At 41.9% G+C, this 19,219-nt stretch overlaps 1 protein-coding gene across 1 annotated transcript in view; it reads left to right on the top strand.

Moving 5' to 3' along the window:
• Positions 1-4,656: 4,656 nt before the first annotated feature.
• Positions 4,657-19,219, top strand: part of Edem1 (ER degradation enhancing alpha-mannosidase like protein 1) — a 30,471-nt gene continuing 15,908 nt past the window's right edge. Inside the window, exons 1-5 of the mRNA XM_005330966.5 lie at positions 4,657-5,468; positions 10,391-10,463; positions 13,848-13,951; positions 15,582-15,753; positions 16,749-16,932. Of these exons, the coding sequence (XP_005331023.1) occupies positions 4,951-5,468; positions 10,391-10,463; positions 13,848-13,951; positions 15,582-15,753; positions 16,749-16,932 (1,051 nt within the window). The 5' untranslated portion in view covers positions 4,657-4,950. The remainder of the gene's footprint in view (positions 5,469-10,390; positions 10,464-13,847; positions 13,952-15,581; positions 15,754-16,748; positions 16,933-19,219) is intronic.

Below are 19,219 nucleotides of genomic sequence, written 5' to 3'. Positions count from 1 at the left end.
TCAGCATGAAACATCAATCAGTTTAAAGTTTTCATCATATCACCTGATTGTTTTAACATTATTGTTTTGGATAAGAAGTCATTTATTTTTATCCCCTTAAGGAAGAAAATTTTTCTTTTTGATTTTTTTCCTACTTTTGATTATAAATGGCAGAATATCCTTATTTTATTTATTTATATTTATGTGGTGCCGAGGATTGAATCCAGTGCCTCACACATGGTAGGCAACTGCTCTATCACTGAGTTACAACCCCAGCCCTCCTTTTGATATTTTATCCTTAGTATTTAATATAGGAAGCTCTGGGACTATTATTTGAGGTAATTTATAGAGTCCTTTTTTGGCTTTACAGTTTTAGGAACCTAGTGCATTGATTCATGCACTCAGGACTCATAAGGCTGACTCTAAGAAATAGAATGTCAGCCTATTTATAATGGTATGAAAGGCACTGAAATATGTTAGCCAGATCACTTCCTTCCAGCTATAGAAGGAGATTGAACTTTGTTTCAGTCAGCTTTTTCACTGCTGTGATCCAAAGACCTGAGAACTATTTTAGAGGAGGAAAAGTTTATGTGACGCTCAGATTTTCAGAGGTCTCAGTTCACAGAGCTGACTCCATCCATAGCTATGGACCAGAGGTTAAGCAGAACACAATGGCGGAAGTGTATAGCTGAAGAAAGTACTGAGACAAGGCCACCTGGAAGTAGAGAAAGAGCTCCCCTCAACAAGGACAAAAAGGTCATTAAGAGCATGTGTGTCCTGACTAAAGGACAGGCAAGCTCTTAATGACCTACCTCCTTTAGTCATACCCTACCTGTGAACAGTGCAGCATCTCACTGATTAGGTTAAGACACACATTACCTGATTTTTTTCACCTCTTAACTTTCTTGCATTGTCTCACGCATGAGCTTTTATGGGGACTTTTTCACCTCTTAATTTTCTTGCACTGTCTCATGCATGAGCTTTTGCGGGGACACCGTGTATCTAAGCTATAACAAATTGGATCACCTTGTGGGATGTAATCCCAAATCACAGCGATTGAGGATAGTCCTGTGTAGAAGCTGCCACTGGCTGACTTACTAGGACTCCAATTAGCTTGAGGAGCCAAGGCTTTTTCAGCTGTTCTTTGGTGTTGTAGCCCTTGTGATATTTGATTTCCTTAGCTATATTTTCTCCAAAGTTAAGTACTAAAATAGTACTTTGCATATAAGAGGGGCTTAGTTTTTCAATCCACTCAACAGATCTCTGATGTGTATGTACCAGATATTTTTTTTTTCTTTTTTCTTTCTTTCAGCTGGCCTTGAACTGGCCACCCTCCCACCTAAGCTTGGTATTATAGGTGTGTGCCACTGTGCCTGGCTGGTACCAGATATTTTTACTAGTTACTGGTCTAAAAAGGTTCACAGAGTATTAATAATAGGGCCTGACATATGTGTAGCAAATTGTAGGTATGCTTCATATGTGTAATAATTGAATCTTGCTGCATGGTAAGTACTGTTTTCATCACTTCCCCATCTTGTAGATAAGGCAACAGGACCAGAAAAGCAACTTCCCAAGGTCACTCAGAGAGCAGATCTATGACTTGAACACCTGCCAATCCCTGGCAGATTTCTGAGTCTGGCTTCTTAGCTGTCATCTTTTTGGTGTTTCCCACATTTTCATAACAAAAGTGCCTACTTTTTTTGAGATTACATACCCAGAAATCATTCATGAATCAAGTTTTATTTCCTAGTGTTGTTTTGTTTGTTTGGTAGTGGGGAGCAAACTCAGGGGAACTCTACCACTGAGCCATATCCCCAGCTGTTTTTATGTTTTGAGACAAGGTTTCACTTAATTGCTCAGGCTGAACTTGTACTTTGATCTTCCTCCCTCAGACTCCCCAAGTTGTTGGAATTACAGGTAGATACAGAGATTTGATTTTTAAGGATGAAGTTTTCTGATTAGATACGGGTATTTTCTCAATTTTACCAGCTACATTTACTTTGAGGCATGTCCTAGTTTAAAGGGCTTGTCACAAGGTAATCGGTTCATTTCAATTTAATTTGAAAAGGAAACATTTTTTGTATCTGGCCCCTAAATTGATCCTGTGCCTTGCAGGGCAGTAATGTCATATTATCCATGGAATGGCCTCAGAAGAGTCTTTCTTGGCCTGAAGGCCAGCAGTTTGTAATGTAAACTGTCCTGGGCTAAAGTGTGGGAGACCTGGGCAGTAGCTCTTTTTCTGCCTAGAGCCAATGAGCTCTGCGAATTGAGCTTGCTACCTGATTTCTTTTGTTATGGCCTGTGGAATCAATTTTATGTCGTTTTCTGTGACAATTAAATGGGGACACATGGTGTTCAAAAATGTTCTGAAAACATAAGACCTATACTATTGGCAGCTATAGTTTTATCATGAGAAACATCTTTCAGAAATCGGATGGTTTTCTATGGTTATTTTTGAGATTTATTTTTATTACAGGTTTTCTTCAGTGTGAGGACAGGAGCTGTCGCTAACGTGGTGTATAGTTGACTGTAGTACGAGACAGATTTAAGTTAAGATTTTCAAGAAAGTAGCTTAAGGAGGAGACAGAAGGTACAACTTTGCAAGTTCTAGGGAGATAGAACTTGAAGATAGTGGATCCAAGCAAGGGGTTGGGCTTTCAGCAGGGTCCCTAGGCAGCCTTCATAGAGGGGAACATGCAAAATATGCAGCCAAAATACCTTGGCTTGAGGGTTTTTTTTTTTTTGGTGTGTGTGTTATGTGTGTGTTCTCTATATTGCTTGGGCCTACCTACCTCAACCCTGGAAGAGGAAAAAGATTCAGTCAACAAAACTGACCTTACTATGAGCCAGCTACCATGTGATGTAATCAAATGTTTCTTCTTAAGTCCCCATCACAACTCCTTAGTATTGCAGAAAGTCCCCTGACCTTGAATATGTGGTGAGAGTGTCATATGACAACTCACTATCCTCTTAATCACTCCCTTGGTCACTTGGCCAAGTCTGTGATTTGGAGGTCCAGTCAAGTCTTGCTTCCCAAATTTTAGGATTCCTGGTTTAAAGGTCACATGGTTTGAAACTTAGATTTAAAATAAGCATTTAGAATCCCTAAAGTGTTGAATCTTTACCTGAAAATCATATTGTTAAGAGCTGAAATTTGCATGCATTTTCTTGTTCTCTTTCCCTCTTCCTTTTTCTTTCTTTTTGCAGTACTGGGGATTAAACCTAAGTCCTTGCATATGCTAGGTAAGCACTCTCACAGAGCCACATCTTCAGCATGCTTTTATGTTTTTATTTTGAGACAGGGTTTCCGTTGTCCAGGCTAGCCTGAACTTGAGATCCTCCTGCCTCAGACCACCCCCCACCCCCCAAACCCGCCCCTCAGTAGCTGGGCTATGTAAGACTCCAGCTGCAACCTTCTTAACTATACGAAGTAGACAGAGGAGTATAGTGATTTAACCAGGAATCAATCCCGCCCCTCAAAGGTTTAAGTCATTTGCCGCCCTGCCCAGGACATATGGTGGGAGTTTAAGGGCAGGAGAGGACATTTAAATAGGTGTGGTAACAATAATTGGGTGGCGGTCCCATATCCCTCTCCTCCCTCTCCTTTTAAAAAAAAATTATACTTCTAAGACAAGGGCAATATTACATAACTCATTATTTCCTGAAATTGCCAGGTCCTAAGAATTGCCAAAGAGGGCTGGGGCTGTAGCTCAATGGCAGGGCACTTGCCTAGAATGTGTGAGGCACTCGGTTCCATCCTTAGCATCACATAAAAATAAACAAAGACACGGGGGGGGGGGCGGGGAGGGGGGGAAGAATTGCCAAATAACACTTTTCGTGGTGCTGGGCATCGAACCCATGGCCTTGCACAAGAAATCTACCACTGCACATGCCCAACCTCAAAGAAAACACTTTTTAAACACATTTCCTGGTCCCTCTGTAAGAACAGGCTTAAAATGGCGTCATGGTATATGTTTTAGAAGCACCATCAGAGATTCTTATAAGTTAGGGTATTGCACTAAAGAGTAGAATTTGAGATATGGTTTTTGGCAGGTTGAAATAAAGTGTAGCATCTCACCCCCACCATCAACGGACACTCAAGTTACAAGTCCTGCCTTTGATATGCGAAGTATTTCTTTAATACTGAAATGTAAGCGGATATCAGTAATCCCAGCTACTCCAGAGGCTGAGGCAGGAGGATTCCAAGTTCCAGGATAGCCTGGGCAATTTAGCAAGACCCTCTCTCAGGCAAAAGAAAAAAATTACAAAAGGCTGGGGAGGTGGCTCAATGATACAGAACCCCTGGGTTCAATCTTTTGGACTGCAAGGATATGGGGAATACCCCCCCAAACCCCCTAAGTCTTCCACTCCTTCCTCTTTTGCTTCACCACTTGTAACTCAGACCTGGAGTGGCTTTCTCCACTTCCAGCTTGGACAAACATACAGTCACTGAGTCTAGCTCTACCTTGGGCCGAGCGGGTCACACGGCTACGTCTCTGTCCGGCATCCTACGGGCGCTCGCGTGCCGCGCTCCCATTGGCTAGAAGTTCCCTCGCCCGGAGCTCAAGCGACCCGGGCTCGCCACGCCAGCCAGCCGGACTGTGGACCGCCCAGGGGGCGGGGCTTGAGGGCGGGGCGGGGCCTGATCTCGGGGCGGGGCTTGATGGTGGGGCGGGGCCTCACGACTGCGGACGACCTGGCGGCCTATGGCGCAGGAAGGAGTCCCGGGCCGCGCCCCGCGAGGCCGGGCCCGGGCCGGGCCAATCCCGGGCTACCGGGCGGGCGAACGCGAGGCCTGGTCGGCCAGGCCAGAGAAACTGAGGGTGGGGGACAATGGGCCAGTTCCTGGTGCGTCACGGGGGAGTTCCTTAAAGGGGAAGTGAGCGGGACTACAGGGCGGACGCAGGGTGCGGTGGTCGGCTGGGGACGTCCCCAGCGCTTTAAAATAATGCCCGCGGCGGCCGCGCGACCATGCAATGGCGAGCGCTCGTCCTGGGGCTGGTGCTTCTCCGGCTCGGCCTCCATGGAGTGTTGTGGCTTGTCTTCGGGCTGGGGCCCAGCATGGGCTTCTACCAGCGCTTTCCGCTCAGCTTCGGCTTCCAGCGCTTGAGGGGCCCCGACGGCCTCTTGTCGCCCGCCTCTGGATCCGTGGGCCGGCCCGGGGTCCCCGGGGGTCCGCCAGGGCCGTCGTGGTTGCAGCCGCCTGCGGTCGGGGTGGCGGCGGGCCGGCCGGGGACCCCGCGGCGGCCCGCGCGGGGCGTGTGCGACCCAGCTCACTGGGGCTACTTGCTGGGCGGCCGGGGCTGCGGCCCGGACGAGTACGAGAAGCGCTACAGCGGCGCCTTCCCGCCGCAGCTGCGTGCCCAGATGCGCGACCTGGCGCGGGGCATGTTCGTCTTCGGCTACGACAACTACATGGCGCACGCCTTTCCTCAGGACGAGCTCAACCCCATCCACTGCCGCGGCCGGGGGCCCGACCGCGGGGACCCGTGAGTAGCCTGCGCCTGCCGGACGCCCGGGGCCGCGCGCCCCGCGGGCTTCCTTCGTCCTCGCGGCTGGGTGCAGCCCTCCCTGCTCCGGGCCCCCAGGGCTGCCATGGCCTTTAGGGTCCTGGGGGGACCCCTTCCTGGTTCCTGGGCTTGAGGGTGCGTGGGTGGACTGGCGGCTCTTCTCTTTCTTGGTTCTACGCGACTCTGCGAACTTAGGGACAGCGGTCCATCACTTTTACTGATGGTGATACTTAGGACCAGAGACCGGAAGGGACTGTGGCAGTGCCAAAAGCTGGTTTTTTGGGGGGTGCTTTGGATCTTCCTTCTCAGATGGATACGTTATCTAATGAAATCTGTATGCTGCCCTTGTAAATGCAGCTTCAGAAGACCCTCCTCCCCACTTTTAATTAGATTGCCAGACTCAGGTCTTCTTTATATAAAAATGAAGAGTTGATTCCTGGAAAGGACTTCTTGAAAACCATCCGGTGAGCTGGAGGCAGTGGGATTCCAATGTTTCTCCCTCCAGGGGACTTCTTAGTCTGAGTTAGGAGGAGAGAAATTCTGGCCCAGATATGGGGTCTGGACACTCAAGACACTCTTAGACTCTGAATTGGCTGTCAACCCCACTGCCCTGTACCGCTCCACAAATGCCAGTCTGGTGGCCGTCGTGGCTGCAGCCGCCAGCGGCCTTCAGGGAAGGTCGCCCAGCCCTCCCCATTCACTAGCCTTGTTTGCTAAGGCAGACCTTAAGAGTCCAAGAGGGCAGCACACCCAGCTCCTCCTCCCTGGAGCGGAGAGGTGTGCAGTTCCTGGAGACCCTGTTAGGCAGGATAGGTGACTGCCTTCCTGTTTCCCTGGTCTTAGGTTGGAGCTGAGGAGTTGAATTGCCCAATGCCTGGACACCACATATGGGTTCCTTGGAACACGTGAGGCCTCTGTTTTCCTTGGAAAGCAGTGGAAGCCAATTTTTAGGTTCTAAGAAGGAAGCCTACACTGAAGTGTTTTACAGATGGTTTTTATCTACACATCCACGTCTGAATTTGCAGTTTGATAGCATGATATTTAGTGTGGCAAGGAGGGTACATCCTGGGCCTTTCAAAAACTGTAGAAAACTGATAAGTAATTTTTCTTACTTAATCATATCAGTCTTTTTTACATATGATTGTATTTACTATATCAGTTTGAGAAAAAATTATTAAATTTTGAAAAAGTACTGGTAGAAGTTAATACTTGTAGGAATTAATGAGTTATTTGTCTTAACCAGAGGGGACTTTATTATTATAAATGTATTTTCTTTCAAGCTCAACTTTTTTTTTTTCATTTATTTTTGAGAGAATAGCTTCATTAAATTTTTGCAAAAAATAAAACAATAAAGCCTAAAGTCCCTCCAGACAGTTTATATTTAATTTATATTTTCTGCCAGTTGCTGCCCATATGCCTACACATTTTTTTATATGGTTGCAGTTAAAGTGTGTGTACATATTTTGGATCTTAATGGCATTTTCTCATCAGTGCTCATGGTATGACAAGAAGAGGAGAACATTTTCAGTAAGTGACTTATTCTCTCTCTCAGACTGTTTCTCAGTCCATTTTTAACACTTTATTTGGGAAACAGTTTAAAGGGGAATTGTGACAATATGTTCCACTGGGAATATGATGGTCTGGATAGTGAGTTGATGTCATTTTAATATTTTTCTTAATGAACCTTCAGAACCTTCTGGAGCATTGGGAACCCCTCTTCAGCATAGCATGGTGGTGGTTGATTTGATGCTCTGGTCCCTGTGGCATGATGTGTGATGTAGGCCTTAATTTCAAGCAAAAGTCTTGGATGAGTGTTTGGTTGGACCATTCAGTGGTGACTTGTGTGAGTTGAGGTCAGTTTGCTTTTAGACAGGTGTGTTGTTGGAAAGATGTGTTGGCTGATGGTATTTGACCTTTTGATTGGTACACATTTGAGGAGGTGGAAGAATTCTGGGGTCATGTGGCCTTGAGTAGAGCCCCCCCACACCACTGCAGTAGAATGAAAAGGCTTATTTTCTATGTTCCCCTTACTTTTAACTCCTCTTAGGCATTGGTGCTTTGCAGGAAAGTTTAGAACCCCAGCTTTATCATTCTGGCTCGAAATAGTAGGGCACATTCACATCCTCCACACAAATCTCATAAATCTTTCAGTTTTTTTAGTGATACTCAGGACACTACCACTGAGCAACATCCACTACCACTGAGCAACATCCCCAGCACTTTTTTATTTTTTCTTTTGAAACAGGTCTCACTATAGTTGCTGAGGCTGGCCTGGAACTTGTGATGCTCCTGCCTCAGCCTCCTGAGCTGCTGGGATTTACAGGTGTGCGCCAACATGCCCAGCTTGCACACTTTTTTTTTTTTTTTTTTAAATCAAATGTATTTTCATGATTTTTTCAAAAAAGTAGGATGAACTTGCCATTAGGATATTTTATAAAAAATACAGAAACAAAATGTGGGTGCCTAACGTGTATCTTTTTTGTCATTCTTTCAGGCTTGTCTTACCTTTCTTGCTTGACAGGGCAGGGTCCCAAGGGGAGTTAACACAATGTAAATAAAACCTCAGTGCCTTACAGAGCAAATTTTTCTATTCAGTTATAGATCACTATGCAGAATTAGTTCTCACAGTCCCGATTTGTATTAGAGGGTCCAAATTCAAGAGTTTCTTTGAGTATGTTGGATGTTATTTTTGTAATCCTGTGAATGCTCACTGTAAATTCAGGCCCTGAGCACATGACTTTTCTGTCTCCTCAGTTATATTGCTATGAAAACAAAAAGCAAATAGCAAATGAACAAACCAAATTTTGGCCCCCAAATGACTAATTATTAGGTATCCCTAATTTAAGATGTTCTTTTCCTCTCTTTAAAAATCTATTCTCTTTCAGAGGCAGTATAGTCTTCTTTGTGTTTTGCCATTGAGCTGTGTGAAGGTGACAGATTAACGCAGTTCTCCTTTTGTTCCTTTGCTCTGAGATGCTGGTCCTCATTTTAACATTGCCTGAGAAATCAGTTCTGTTTTGTATTCACATCCAAGGCCCTTTGTCTTATCTCCCTAGATTTTTAGTTCCTGAAACACAGGGACTGTTTCTCATGTTCTCTCTGTACCCACACAGCACCAGGTACATTTCTGAACAGCTGTTATAGGTTTAATGTATGTGGGAATTAAAAAAACAAAAACAAAAAACCACTTTAGTTTGATTTTGTTAGTTCAATAATATATATATATTTTTTCTATCAGAGGCCACAGTTTTCTCCATCTTTTCTGTTTCAAGAGGATGTGTTTCAAAAGTTCCCATGTGGGGTGAATGCTGTGGCCATTCACTCATGGAGAGTCTGGTTGTGGTTCAGCCATCTGTAGTGGGAAGATGTGAGCTCTCACCTTGTGCTAGAAGGTTGAGTCCTTGGTTTGAGGCCCTTAGAGCTGAGACTAGACTTTAGCAAGAGTGTCTAAAGAACAAGTCCACAATGTAAGCTGCTGGCAGATGGAATGATGAGAATTTCATGGTCTCACACTTTTTAAAGAGAATGTATATAGCAATTATTTGTTGGAAAAGAATTTTAAAAGTATTCTATTGAACATGGCAGATCTTTTTTTGTTTAGTTTAGTATTGGGGATTGAACCCAGGGTTGCTTTACCACTGAGCTACCTCCTCATCTCTTTTAATGTTTTTATTTTGAGACAGTATCTTGCTGAGTTGCTGAGGCTGGGCTTGAACTTGTAATCCTCTTGTCTCAGCCTCCTGAGTTGCTGGCATTATGAGTGTGCTCCACCACATTTGGCCTAACATGCCAGATCTTTAAGTAGATTTGTCTAACTAGAGTGGAGAGAAGGAACCACTAGGGTTATTGCAAATACATTTTCCCCCACTGTGGAAAATTATTGCACTTATTCCCCTCAGTACTGGGGATGGAATCCAGCTAGCCCCACATATATGCTGGGAAAGTGCTCTACTGCTGAGATACACCCTCAGCCCCTTTTTTAATCTTGAGACTCTTAAGTTCCTTATGCTATCCTTAAACTTGCAATCATCGTGCCTCAGCCTCCCAAGTAGCTGGGATTACAGGTATATACCCTCTAATCAATTATTAGTGGCTGGGCATTATAGCAAGAAGCTTTTATTTTATTTTTTAGATGTTGGGGTTTGAATTTGAACCCAGGGCCTAGTGCATAGTAGGTAAATGCTGTACCACTGAGTTATATCCACAGCCCTGTAGTTAGTTTCTTATTGTTGCAGAATGGAAAATTTGTATTGATTATGAAGGTGGGAAGTTTAGCAGAAACCCCATCATATGACCTACTTATGATACTTAATTCAGAAATTACACATTCCAGTCCATTACAAACAAAAAGAATAAAATACCTTCAGCTACAGTATCAGTATTACTCATCTATCCTTTGGTCATGTGAAAAAATTGACTTCTTCAAACTCTTTTTACCACTAACATCTCATCCACAGACTCCCCATTATTTCTGTTAATTTCGAGGGGATATCTTTTAGCATGAACCAAAGCAGGGTTTAGGGCTCTTCTCTGTTCTATTAATTCCTGATGATTGTGAATTTAGAGGATTTTGAAGTTGGACAGGATCAAAGAAATTTTGTGTGGTGAGCAAATTAACTCAGAGAGGGCAAAGGACCCTTGTTCAGTTTCCTAACTTCCTGTTGAGTTCTCTCTGCCCTAGGACTGTCCAAGCAAGTCTCCTAGTTCTGTGATTCCACTCTACTTACAGGCATTGTAGAAACTCTTGCTCTTGAGATAGAAATTTTTTGTCCTACCAATCTATTCACAACTAGTGTCTGAATAAATAAGAATTGCTTGCAATTTTCATTTCTGATGGGTGTTTAGTTTTATGGTCTTCTTTCAAATACCTTTGCTTAATTTTAATTTTACTTACTTTTCAGTTCAAATCTGAACATCAATGATGTCCTGGGGAACTATTCTTTGACTCTTGTTGATGCGTTGGATACACTTGCAGTAAGTATTCAGCCTCTTTTTTACATGAGATAATTAAGATGTTTTCGAGTTAACCCCATGTTCCCCCTAGGATTGAGAATTTCAGGGAACTTGATACTTAAAAGCTTTGATGGCTTCTATTTATTTTAGTGACCTGTATGGAAATAGCAAAAGGTTGAAGAGTTGAAGGTTAAATGACCAGGGAAGCATTGCTCATCTTAAACAATGAAGAAGAACTATATGATTGTTTTATAGAGAACCGGTTTCCCCCATTTCCCTGCTTTTTCTCTAAAGGAATTCATGGACAATGTCATTGATATATATACAGTTTCTAAGATCAGTAATTCAGGAGTAAAAGATCTCAGGGTGGACATGTTCCTGAAGTGTGTTTGTGCCCTGCTGCCAGCCCACATGTAAGGCCTGTCTGTCCTCACTCCTCTTGTTGGCTGGAGATTACCCATTCCAGTCCTGGACTGCTCTCGGGGTGTTTGTTTCACCCTTTCCTTTGGTTTTCCTCATTGACTCTAGAACTGGAAACCTGAACAGTTTTGTGACACAGGCGGCAGGCCACAAGCACTATGGGTATGTTGTCAGGTTATCTGTGTGCCTCAGCTGCCTCATGAGTACAGTTTCCCAGGGACTAGTGCAGCCTAGCATTGTTATAAAATCTCCTTAGTGATGTTTTTAAAACATCTTTTCTAAGCCCGGTGTGGTGACTCATTCCTGTAATCCCAGAGGCTCTGGAGGCTGAGGCAGGAGGATTGTAAGTTCAAGGCCAGCCTCAGCAATTTAGTGAGGTCCTAAGCAATTTAGCGAGACCCTGTCTCAAAACAAAAAATATAAAAAGGGCTAGGGATGTGGCTTAGTGGTTAAGTGTTCCTGGGTTAAATCCCTGGTACCAAAAACAAACAAAAAACCCAACTCTTTTCTGTCATCCATCAAAACTTTACCATTAGAAAATTCCCATTACAATGCAGCTCAAATTCTATATTTAATAATTTATTTCTGGTTTCTTTGAACATACTTTAGAAAAGTTTAAAGCTTTCTGTTAGGAGTTAGAATTGGGTAATGCTAGCTATGTTTGCATTACAACTCTTCTGTATTTTGCTAGTAATAGAATTTCTAGAATTTGGAAAGAACTGTAGAGATCACTCTACATTTTCATTTTATTAGTAGCAGAAGTAGGATTAGACCCTTGGTCTAATAGGAAGTCTGGGCTCCTGGATTTCCTTCTGCTAGGCTATAGTTGTAAAGCAGTTTAGTTTCACAGTATCTCCTGAAGTCATTGCTGCTCCCTTTGAGTCATCCACTGTCACTGATCAAAATGTGCCCAGACAAGTAAGTGTGGCCTAATTAGAGCACATTGTTGAAGATACTGGAGGCTAACTCGGCCTAAGAATGTTGGTTTAAAAATGAATGCTCACTTGTCCCTGAACTTTTTTTTAATCCCTAATGAATCTTTTATCCCCATGATCAATACATACCTTATCTCTATCATTTGCAGAATTCTCCCCGACACTTGATAGTATCTGGTACACTGTAGAAGTGCAAAGTTTTGTTCAAAAATGAATTTCAACTAATCCAGTATTTCCCAGCAACCATTCCAAGGATATATTCCCCCAAAGAAGAATTTTGTTCCTAAATGAACCAAAGAAATTCTATGTCTGATTATTGAAGACCCATATTGCACATCAGTATTTCAAAAGGCTCTGAGAAGTCTTGCAGTAAAGAAACCTATTTAGGGCTGGGGATGTGGCTCAAGCGGTAGCGCGCTCGCCTGGCATGCGTGCGGCCCGGGTTCGATCCTCAGCACCACATACCAACAAAGATGTTGTGTCCGCCAAGAACTAAAAAATAAATATTAAAATTCTCTCTCTCCCTCTTTAAAAAAAAAAGAAACCTATTTAATTATCATCCAGTCCACCTTTCCTAAGTCATGAGTGAATGATTTTGTACACTGGTAGCTATCTGACTAAAGTGGCAAACTACAATATGGAATTCAGAGGCACTGGATTTCTTCACCATCCTCCGCTTGGGCTGAGATCATATCAGTACCACAGCTGCTCAAACATTGTTGCTGGGGAAAATCTGTAAGGAAACAGACCCATTTCTGTGGTTTTCATTCTAGAACATCCGGCCTTTAATGTGTTAGTGTTGTAGGCTGATTTTTTCAGGTGTTATAGGTTGAGGTTTTTTTCTTTTGCTAGCATTTTAAATAGGCTGTAACCGATGTATTTCGGCCATACTCAGGGTTGCAGGGGGTAGGGGGAAGCAGTCCCTGACTGTTGAATGCAACTCACCACATTGATTGCATAATCTTTTAAAACGAAAGAACTGAAAGCCAGAAAAGAAACTTCTGTACTTGCTTTGACATTACAGCAAATACAATGAGGAGAAAAAAATGTGTAACAAATCATTAGGGCTAAAAAGAAGACATACTCAAAGGCAGTCGTGTCTGAAAGAATTATTTTTTTTTCTTGATTTTTTTTATTGTGATATATGTGTGTGCCCTTATGATGTCATTATAGTCTTAATATTGTCATAAAATTTTCAGCAGAATTCAGTTCAATTTTATTTCCATTTAGGTTAATGTATAAAGTTTTATGCCCAATTTTCACTAAATGTAGGGGAGCATAGCTGGGTCTGACATAACTATACACCCCAAACAGGAGTCATACTTGTAGATAACTTTGTAAAATGGATATAGAGGGCTTTGGGTTTTGCTCAGTGGTTGAATGCTTACCTTGCATGGATTCTGTCCTGGGTTCTGTCTCCAACACCCCTCCCCCTAAACAACAACAAACCCAACAACCAAAAACCAAAATCATGGACATACAGCTGATTATTTGTATGTTTTGTTTATTTCAAATGTCATTTGTTTTATGCTGTGCTTCAAAAAATATTCCCACTGGTTCCTAAAAGTGTTCAGACATCTGGACAGAAGCAACAGGTTCAATCAGTTTTCCAGATGCTTGGTCTCCTGGAAACCAAGCACCCAAGCTGTGGATTTGAGGAGCAAAGGGAAAGTCATATTTTTGTTTCTTTAATTTTCTGATTTATTTTTACTAATCCCGGAAGCTTTAGAAACTACATCTCTTGCATGTTAAATAGAATCAGACTGAAGCTGGAGAAAGAGAGGAGTGGGAAGAGGAGGAGTGCCAGAGATCTCAGGAGGAAGTGTTTTCACAGTTTTGCCATTTGGAGCTAGGACTGTTGAGTTGCAGGAAACAGGCTTGCCATCTGTCCCAGAAGATTTGTGAAAATAACTGTGCTTTTCTCCCTTTTGTGTTTCCACTCCCACAGTGGCAAAACCACATACAGTACAGACATTTAGATGAAGTGGCCCAGATGCTGCCTCCGTTTCATTTCGAGCTGCTATAATGGTTTGTGTTCCTCTTTTTAAAGATAATGGGAAATTCATCCGAGTTCCAGAAAGCAGTCAAGTTAGTGATCAACACAGTTTCTTTTGACAAAGATTCCACCGTCCAAGTCTTTGAGGCCACAATAAGGTAATAAAATGCATTAAAGGCTTCTTTCTCTGTGTGTGTAAGGAGATAAATTCCCTTGAGAGTTTTCCAGCTCCAGGATCCAAGTAGAGAGTCCATGTAGATATTAGGGTGCAGTCTGTGTTTCTCATATTCATTTTAGTGTTTATCAAAATCGGAACAGTTGATTTTAAAGGAATCACATTGTAGACTGAATGGAAAAACAAACATGTTTTCATTGTTGTGTAAGATGGGTGTCCCTCTAGTGCAGACTCTCGTGGTTTCCCTCTTGTCTGGTCTCATTTCCTTCCTTCACTTTGTCCTAAGAAAATACATTAATATTTCTAAAGGAAGCAAGAGCTTCTCATCTCCCCACCCGCAGAAAACCACTGTTTGTTTGCATTTTGGTTTATTTCCTTCTTGTGTGTTTCTTACTCATGTCTCTCTCTCTCTCTTTCTCTCTCTCTCTCTTAAATGTATTGGAATTCTGCTTGGTAGCCAGTTTTCTATCTTGCTTTCTTTAGTTTGAAATATCTTGACTTTTTTCTATTTTCCTATTTAACTTAGACTTTTTGAAAATTGTATTACTATGTGACATTTCTGGTTTTTAGATGTAATGTTTATTTAAGATTAAAGTTATAAAATCGTTTGTTCTAAAAAAAAGTCACAATCCATTGGAATGGGATACTTGAGGGTCTTTAGGGACATAGATCTAGGGTGGTGCCTCCTGTGTCTCAGTAGGTCATTTTCCTCTATGAAGTTCATCAGAGGTCAAACTATACAAGTTACCTGGTATTTGTTGTCTTACTTTTTTCTGTTTCTTATATGGCTAAATTTTCCCCCAAGTGAGTTAAATCAAGAATAATTCAAGGGGCTGGGGATGTGGCTCAAGCGGTAGCGCGCTTGCCTGTTATGGTTATCCGTGCGTCCCAGGTTCGATCCTCAGCTTCACATGCAAACAAAGATGTTGTGTCTGCCAAGAACTAAAATAAATAAATAAATATTAAAAATTCTCTCTCTTTCTCTAAAAAAAAAAAAAGAATGTGTATTTAAAAAAAGAATAATTTAATAGTACTAATAGATAATATGTATTTTGAGAACAGTTAGCATACACCCAACTAGTACAGACTTTTTTTTTTCTTTTTAAAAATCTTTACACCTTTATTTTATTTATTTATTTTTATGTGGTGCTGAGGAACCCAGTGCCTCACATGTGTTAGGCCAAGTGCCCTACCACTGAGCTACAGCCACAGTCCAGACCTTTTCTTTCTTTTTTTTTTTTTTAATATTTATTTTTTTTTTAGTTATCGGCGGACACAACATCATTGTTTGTATGTGGTGCTGAGGATCAAACCCGGGCCGCACGCATGCCAGACGAGCGCGCTACCGCTTGAGCCACATCCCCAGCCCCCCAGACCTTTTCTTAATGTGCTGTGGTATAGGTGACCAAATCTGATGAGTGACTTCCCTTTCTCCCTGTCAGTAATGCTGTGAACTTTGATTTTTGGGGCTGGGAAGGACTTCAGGAGGCCATTGAGTCAAGTCAGCTCAGTGTCCATAAGGAAATAGAGAATTCTTCTGTCATTTTGAATTGGATTGTTTGTACATATAAGAAACAGTATTTTATTTTATGTTTTGTTCTTCCTGCAATTAGGGTTCTGGGAAGCCTCCTTTCTGCCCATAGAATAATAACTGACTCCAAGCAGCCCTTTGGTGACATGGCAATCAAGGATTATGATAATGAATTGTTGCACATGGCCCATGACCTGGCTGTGCGGCTCCTTCCTGCCTTTGAAAACACCAAGACAGGGATCCCCTATCCTCGGGTAGGTAGACTGGTTTGGCCTTTTGTGGTTGACAAGTGACCATTTTCCTGAATTAAAACTCTTTGATAGAAGGAATGGGGCTGAGGTAGGAGAGGTAAGTGGTGTCCTTGGGAGAATTTGGTTCTAAATACAATGTAAATGGGTTTTAATTCGTTTAGTTTTACTGAGTACCTACTGTGAGATGGGCACACAGTGACATGGTGACTTAATCCATCCCCTTAAGAAATTTATGTTCCCATGTTCAATATTCACAAGTCCTTTTATACCTGTGACTTATATCCCCTGCTACCAAGTTGTATGGAAAATTTGTCTTCATTTCTGACTTGGATCTCTTTCTCCAAAGATCCTCGTGTATATTGTAGGAGCTTACTGAATGTTCTTACATGGATCTTTCAAGTAAAGATTAGACAAAACAGCAAGTTAGCTGCTGATTTCAATGCAGAATGTAGAATGAGATTGTATCTTTGTCTCATTTGCCAAGCCAGAGCTCCTCTGGGAATTGAGTCAGCCTTTTGGGTAACCCAGGAGAACTGCCAGACCACAGAGCTTCCATGATGACACTGACTGTCATACTTTGGCTGAACCTCTCTTCTCTCCCAGTCTAGATTTGTTTGTTTGCTGAGCATTAGTGAGTTCATAGTAGCTCACTTAAAAGTTAGAAACGATTCTATAACTTGCCTTTTTCTCTATTCCCAGAGCCTGGTGCATTTGTAACTATGAAGAAAACCTGCCTGAAAGAGATGGTTTAGTGAATAGTGTTGTAATCATCCCCTGAAGATTTGCTCTTATTAATGAGACAAGACTCCAGTGTTCTTACTGTCTTGATTGTATCTGTCAATCTGAACTCACATATTTATCTTGGGTATAACAGGCAGGTGGTGGGCTGACTCTCACCATTCAGGGTTTATCAGCTGAGTGTTGGGTCTGTGACTTGGCCTGTCAGCCCATGGGTTCTTGGATTTTGTTGTGAGACCTTTCACTCTTCCTGTTTCCAGGTGAATCTGAAGACAGGTGTTCCTCCTGACAGCAATAATGAGACATGTACGGCCGGAGCTGGCTCCCTCCTGGTGGAGTTTGGGATTCTGAGCAGACTGTTAGGGGATTCCACATTTGAGTGGGTGGCCAGGCGAGCAGTGAAAGCCCTGTGGAACCTCCGGAGCAATGACACGGGATTATTAGGTGTGGTACCCCTTCTTTTGCCATTGGTTCTACATGACATATGGTTCCGCCTCCTTTTACCTTCTCTCCCTGGGGCTCTCCTTTACTGTTGCTTCCTTGTACTAGTGAATTTGAAAACTGACAACTCAGAAAGAGTGGCCCTCATTGTCTCCATACCCAAATTCTTTATGTGACCTTTGGCTTAGAGTGAGGCTGTAGGGTGTGATGGAAAAGAATTATACGTATGTTATTGGAGAGCTCACTTCCATCTTGGATCCCTTGGCATATTCCATTTGAAAATTGTTAATGGAAATGCTATAAAAAGAATAGCCTGGAGGCAGATTTTATTACTTTAATATAAGGTTCTAAATATAGGAATTTTAGAATTACTATGGGATAAATTCCTCTTAAAATATTGAGAAGTGTGATGGTAGATTGAAAGCCTAGATTAGACCCATATTAGGTGGGCTTTTCCCCTTGAGAATGTTTGGTTAATGTATTAATTAAAAATTACTATGGAGGGCTGGGGTTGGCTCAGTGGTAGAGCACTCACCTAGCACATGCAAGGCCCTGGGTTCAATCCTCAGCACCACATAAAAATAAATAAAATAAAGATATTGTGTCTAGCTACAACTAAAAAATAAATATTTAATAAAAATTACTATGGAATATTTCAAACATTAATAGTAGAAAGAAAATATAATGAACAAATAACACCTACATATTCATCATTCATCTTTAATAATTATCAATTTTGCAAACTCACAATGGGTTTTTTCCCTCCTATACTTGTTTGGGACATGTTTTCTTTTGGTGTTGGGAAGTAATTTGGTGGATTGCTCTAGAACCATAGAATCATAGTGGGTTCAAGTTTTGATTTTTAAAAATGATTGTGGGGGCTGGGTGCGGTGGCACACGCCTATAATCCCAGTGGCTCAGGAAGCTGAGACAGGAGGATCACGGATTCAAAGCCAGCCTTAGCACTAAGGAGGCACTAAGCAACTCAGTGAGACCCAGTCTCTAAATAAAATACAAAATAGTTCTGGGGATGTGGCCCAGTAGTCAAGTGCCCCTGAGTTCAATCCCCAGTACCAAAAAAGAAAAAGAAAAAAAAAAAAGGAGAATTTTGGGGCTGGGCATGTGGCTCAGTGGTGGAGCATCTGCCTGGTGTGCACCAGGCCTGGGTTCAGTCTCCAGTGCCACAAGCACACGCACAAGTGATTGCGTATTTTGTTTTCTTATATTCTAAAATTTATATACAAATTTCTTATACTTAACAGCAATATTAGAAGAAAAGTCACTTAAATTGTCAATCCATCACCAAATGATTTACATGTATCACCATGAATTTTTAATTTTGTAGCCTAGGATGTACAACTGTTATATATTTTAAATTATAGCATGTTAACAAACACAAAGATTTTTATTTTGCCTTACATTTGATAGTTCATTCCAGTGTTTCCGAATTATCTTATTTTCATAGTCACCATGTTTAAAAGCTTACATAATTGTCTATTAACGCTTTCTCTGCTATCCCCCCTCCCCTTTCCTCACATCTTCTCTCTCTCTGTTTTTAAAACAAAAAGTATAGCCAGGCACAGTGGTGCATGCCAGCTAGTAGGGAGGCTAAGGCAGGAGGATGTCAAGTTTGAAGTCAGCCTCAGCAACTTAGGGAGATTGTGTCTCAAACTCAAAATAAAAAAGACTGGGGGGGGCTGGGTTGTGGCTCAGCAGTAGAGTGCTTGCCTAGCACATGTGAAGCCCTGATCCTCAGCACCACATAAACGTAAAAAAATAAAATAAAAATTAATGTATTGTATCCAACTACAACTAAAATATATATATATTTTTTAAAAAGGCTGGGAATATAGCTCAGTATACTGTGTCCCTAGGTTTAATCCCCAGTACCAAAAGAAAAAAATTTATTGTTGAACAGAAAATTATCTGTAATGTGGAAAAAAAAAAAAGAGAAATAATCCAAGTGTCTAACACCAGAGAAAGAGTTTTTTTGTTGTTGTTGTTGTTTTTATTGGTTGTTCACAACATTACAAAGCTCTTGACATATCATGTTTCATACATTAGATTGAAGTGGGTTATGAACTCCCAATTTTACCCCAAATGCAGATTGCAGAATCACGTCGGTTACACATCCACAATTTTACATAATGCCCTATTAGTAATTGTTGTATTCTGCTACCTTTCCTATCCCCTACTATCTTTTCAGAATACATTCCCAGGACTGATAGTACTGAGTTAAGGGCTGTAAATATTCCTTTGGACTTTGAAATAGATTGCCAATCTGGAAAAG

This window comes from Ictidomys tridecemlineatus, chromosome 16 (assembly GCF_052094955.1).
Source record: "Ictidomys tridecemlineatus isolate mIctTri1 chromosome 16, mIctTri1.hap1, whole genome shotgun sequence".
Classification (NCBI taxonomy): Eukaryota; Metazoa; Chordata; class Mammalia; order Rodentia; family Sciuridae; genus Ictidomys; species Ictidomys tridecemlineatus.
This window is presented reverse-complemented; position numbering and strand designations above follow the sequence as displayed.